A 4,382-nucleotide genomic window follows, 5' to 3' on the forward strand; every position below is an offset into this window, starting at 1 on the left:
ACCTCAATGGCTTCTATAGATGTTTCCACTCCTCCTCTTCCAGCTGAATCACACCTTCTAAATCATTAACAACTTGTATCGTGATGTACGGTTTTATCCTCATCTCCCTTTTAATTGACACTGCTACCTTATTCCAGTTTAGCTTATGAGATAAGACAACCAAACCTGACCTTATAATCTTAGATTTGGTTTGCTTATTCATTCTAGGAAAATCAAAATCCTTAGGAACCTCCTGTACAACCTTCTTTAACCCCACCCTCTTCATGAAACAATCTAAAACCTCCGCCATAATTGACCAACAACTCTTGTTATCCCCATTAGGAATAAATATGTTCACTCCCTTATCACCATCAACTTTCTTAAGTCTAGAAATCCTAATGTAATCCCCTTCTGTGTTTTTTTGAATCGTAACTTCGTAAACATTCTCACCATCCTTTTCTTCAAACCTCAAAGATTTGTTCTTCCCTTTGTAAATGGATTTAAGTAAATCAATCACCCAAACAACCGTGCATGGATTACCAACTATTGATCGCTTACGTCGAAGAGGGATGGCAATCACAAACATTAACTGTTGTTTGTGTCATCAAGAACACGAATCAATTTAAGGAAGAACAAATGTAATTCGACGGCATTCTGTGTTGTCTTGCCTGATGAAAATATGTGAATATCAGTGGAATAGATCAATAGCTGAGTCTATTGAAAACAAAAAAAGAGAAGAACAGAAAAGAAGCATGTAGAGCAACTGCAGTGGTGTGAGTATAACCAAAGATCAAAGAGGGAAAAAAAGATCAAATTTTGGGTTTAGTATGGTGTGTGACGCTACGGTGGAAAGACTAAATTTGGTCAGACTTACATTATACGTTCGTCTGGTGTGGGGCGTAGACTATACCAACGCCTGATTGGGACGTGCACTAAAAAAAAAAAAAAATTGAAAGAAGTGGGGCGGAGGTATAAAGCCCGCCCCACTAAAATGAATTTGAAAACAAAGAATGGGGCGGGGGTATAATGCCCGCCCCATACAAAATAATAAAAAAAAAAAAAATGGGGCGTAGACTTTACGTACGCCCCATGTGGAGCGTAAACTATACGAACGCCTGGTGTGGGGCGTAGACTATACCAACGCCTGATGTGGGACGTGCATTATATGTCCGCCTGGTGGTGGGGCGTGAAGTATATCAACGCTCGACTATATCTGGGTTTAGTCTTGGTCTCAGACCAAATATACTCTGGGTTTTAGTCGTTGATCAAAATTTGATCGATAGTACGTTCCACTACATCTGTTCAAAAGACCAAATATTTGAATTTACTCTCCCACCGTGGACGCTCTTAGAAAGCAAAAAAATCAGCCTAAAAGGTCTGAACATAGCTCAATCATAAGATCAACAAAGAGAGAAATTAAACCAATCAGTCTATGCATGCAATTGAACCAAATAAACATATACACACAAAACAAATGGGCTGTAGTACGTACTACATATATACATACCATTCACAACAAAATTATCAGAATAATGGCATTCTTTGTCATTCAAGCTAGAAAAATTCTCAATCTTCCAAATGAATTTAGAAGGTGCTGTTGAAATCGAGTTTCCCATCGTTATCGAATCTTAAAGAAATAGCAAAACAATGTTATTAGTTTGATATTTTGATCTCCAAAACGAAACAAGATAAATATCAAATCTATACTGTTACTTTTGCACATAAAATAAAATCATGTTATGAAAAAAAAATTAAGTGAGAGCTAACCTTTGGAAATGGAAAGTGCATATACCTGTCCTTCCTGCAAGATACTTAGTATTTTAGTAATATAGAGTGAGACGTACAAGGTAATATAGCATTCAGTTCTCCTTAAAAAGAATAACCACTTGGGAATTGCATTGGAAATAAAATTTATTTAAATAAAAAAGGGGAAAATGGAGAGGTAGATTAAACCATATCGGTAGATGAAATTGTCATTAATTGAGTGGAATTTCGAGATTGATGATTTTTCCTTCTCAAAGAAAACTCTCACTATAGCTCACAACACCCATGGAAACAGCCATCCTTGACTGCCAAAACACTGTTTTTGTCATGCACCCGCCATAGGACCGTGGCTTTGCCATTAGCAGCAAAACGCAGGAGGTTCGTGACATATTCCTTCTTTACTGTTTCACATTCTAAAAGAGGCTTCAACTTAAGCAACCATCAACAGTGAGTTTCTCTCTGACATATTCCAAACAAGGACATTAGAATCATATCGTTCAATTTCTCTGCTTTTTCCCGGGTAATTTTGTGAAGGCTTAATTATACCCGATTGGTCATACACATGTATGAATTCAAACACTCAATCTGACAAGGTCTAGTTGGCGATGAAATTGACTGATGTCGCTCTCAGTTGATGGTAATCTCAACATATTTGTCTAGCTCAAATGGTTTTTAGCCCAAACTATGAGACAATGCAAACTAACATCTTGTATAAAGCATGAAATCATTTTTCTTCTCAACACAATTGTTTCCTATTTTCCTTCCATAAACCATAAATTCCCTTATCCAACCCTGTTTCATATAGATTTTGTTCATTCTTCATCTTTTATTTATCTTTCTAGTTGTCTAGTATTTCATAGATAATTTGTAGTTATCCACTAATTGAGCATTTCGTTACAAAAATATTAAGGAAGATTTCGGGTCCGTCTTAAATAGTTTTTTTTTACCACCGTAAATAACTACAATCCAACTTCGTCCTGCATTTTTAGCACCGTAATATTTTACGTGTTTTAATTTTATCAACACAGTTTCCTCATTTCTTCAATGGAGAAAACTTTGCGCACCAACCTGCTCCATTTTTATTTTATTTAGTTCTTTTTCTTAGTTAATGAACCCATCATATCCACATTTATCTTCCCCACGCTCAAAATCTTTATTCTTTTGCATCCGTACAAAAATTAATCGGTGGGTGCTAATGCTATCATAGTCTTTTGCATCCAGACAACAATTAATCGGTGGATGCTGATGCTATCATGGACTTCCTAAGTCATCTTCAGTGGCTACGCGTTTCTTTCTAACACGTTTATGCATTTGGAATTCATATGTAATAACACGTTATAGATAAAACAAAAAACCAATAATTTTGCTGACTGTTAAGTGATCTACTATTTTCTTCTATATAAGATGGCAAGATAATCCCACTACAACCACGCCAAGAGCATTTAGATTTCAGAGCACTAAACTTAGACAGCATAACTTTTCCAACCATAATCATCATGGCAAAGATTTCTTCTTCCTCCATCCTCTTCCTGATTGGTTTCCTCTTGTTGGTGATAACCGTATTCCCAGCTACTGGTAAGCACATACACAAATTTCGCCTTTTTTTTTATTTATATATTTTGTGTTCTATTTATAAATTAATTAATTACTATTATACATATATATGCAAAAACAATTACAAATTTAATTATCTTAACTGGGAATTCCAAAAATAACATTAATTTCAATCTGGCATATTGTTGCTAATTGATCATGATTGCAGACAAGTCTACTCCTACTCCTTCTGGTAATGCACCAGATGGTAGTGAATGTCCCATGAGGGATGCCGCTAATTCAAAAGGGACGAGTAGAATAGTTGATGGTCTATCATGTGATGGTTGTACGAAATCTTGTTTTAAGAAATGTGGAAAAAGCAAAACAAAGACTCTTCTAGCTTGTAGGCAAATGACTTCTACTAAGTGGAGCTGCGGGTGTTGCTGTTCCAAGGACTAGTTATCATCATTGTATACTAATCTACTGTGATGGCATCAAGGACTGCAGATATGCAAGGACATCGTTGTCATTTTAGAATTTCTCGTTTCTCTTTTTGTTTGTGCCTTTTTATTTTTCCGTTCGGGTGATTTTGCAGTTTGCTAGGTTTCCTAATCTACTTGAGCTTTCATACAAGAAAATAAAGTAGCTAAGATGCTAAAATCTGTATTATTATTTTTAGTTAGTGTTGCGTTAAAATTATCAAGGTTAGTTAGTGTTGCGTTAAAATTATCAAGGTACAAATAATTATCACCTATTGGACACACAAAATACTGAAAATATAGAAAACATTTTATGCAAAAAGTTCCATTGCCGGGATTTGAACCCGGGTCGCCTGGGTGAAAGCCAGGTATCCTAACCGGGCTGGACTACAATGGAATGTTCAAACAGATTGCAATTCTAATCTACTTGATCGGTCAATAGGAAAAATTCAAAGAAAAAGAGGTACTTATTGGAGTACCTCAACCCAATAAATACAATCGATACAAGAAAAAGGAAACCGAAATTGGAAACGATCACCCAAAGAAAATCAAAGAACAAAAAATCAAGTGGGAATAATAATGAAACAAATCCAACTCAAAGCGGCCGATAGAAATACGAGTCCCACA

At 35.8% G+C, this 4,382-nt stretch overlaps 1 protein-coding gene and 1 non-coding gene across 2 annotated transcripts; one reads left to right on the forward strand and one right to left on the reverse strand.

Moving 5' to 3' along the window:
• The first annotated feature begins 3,185 nt into the window (after positions 1-3,185).
• LOC113304478 lies at positions 3,186-3,961 on the forward strand. The gene is made up of 2 exons (XM_026553607.1): positions 3,186-3,318; positions 3,506-3,961. The coding sequence occupies exons 1-2, from the start codon at positions 3,240-3,242 to the stop codon at positions 3,733-3,735; spliced, it is 309 nt and encodes a 102-aa protein (XP_026409392.1). The 5' UTR covers positions 3,186-3,239; the 3' UTR covers positions 3,736-3,961.
• Positions 3,962-4,078: 117 nt separating this feature from the next.
• Positions 4,079-4,152, reverse strand: TRNAE-UUC. Its single transcript has one exon. It is a non-coding gene; the product is annotated as a tRNA-Glu (tRNA).
• Positions 4,153-4,382: the final 230 nt, after the last annotated feature.

Source organism: Papaver somniferum, chromosome 8, assembly GCF_003573695.1.
Source record: "Papaver somniferum cultivar HN1 chromosome 8, ASM357369v1, whole genome shotgun sequence".
Classification (NCBI taxonomy): Eukaryota; Viridiplantae; Streptophyta; class Magnoliopsida; order Ranunculales; family Papaveraceae; genus Papaver; species Papaver somniferum.

Coding starts and splice junctions, on each gene's coding strand:
- LOC113304478 (XM_026553607.1), top strand. CDS start 3,240: ATGGCAAAGATTTCTTCTTCCTCCATCCTCTTCCTGATTGGTTTCCTC. Junction 3,319..3,505: donor AACCGTATTCCCAGCTACTG/GTAAGCACATAC, acceptor TCATGATTGCAG/ACAAGTCTACTCCTACTCCT.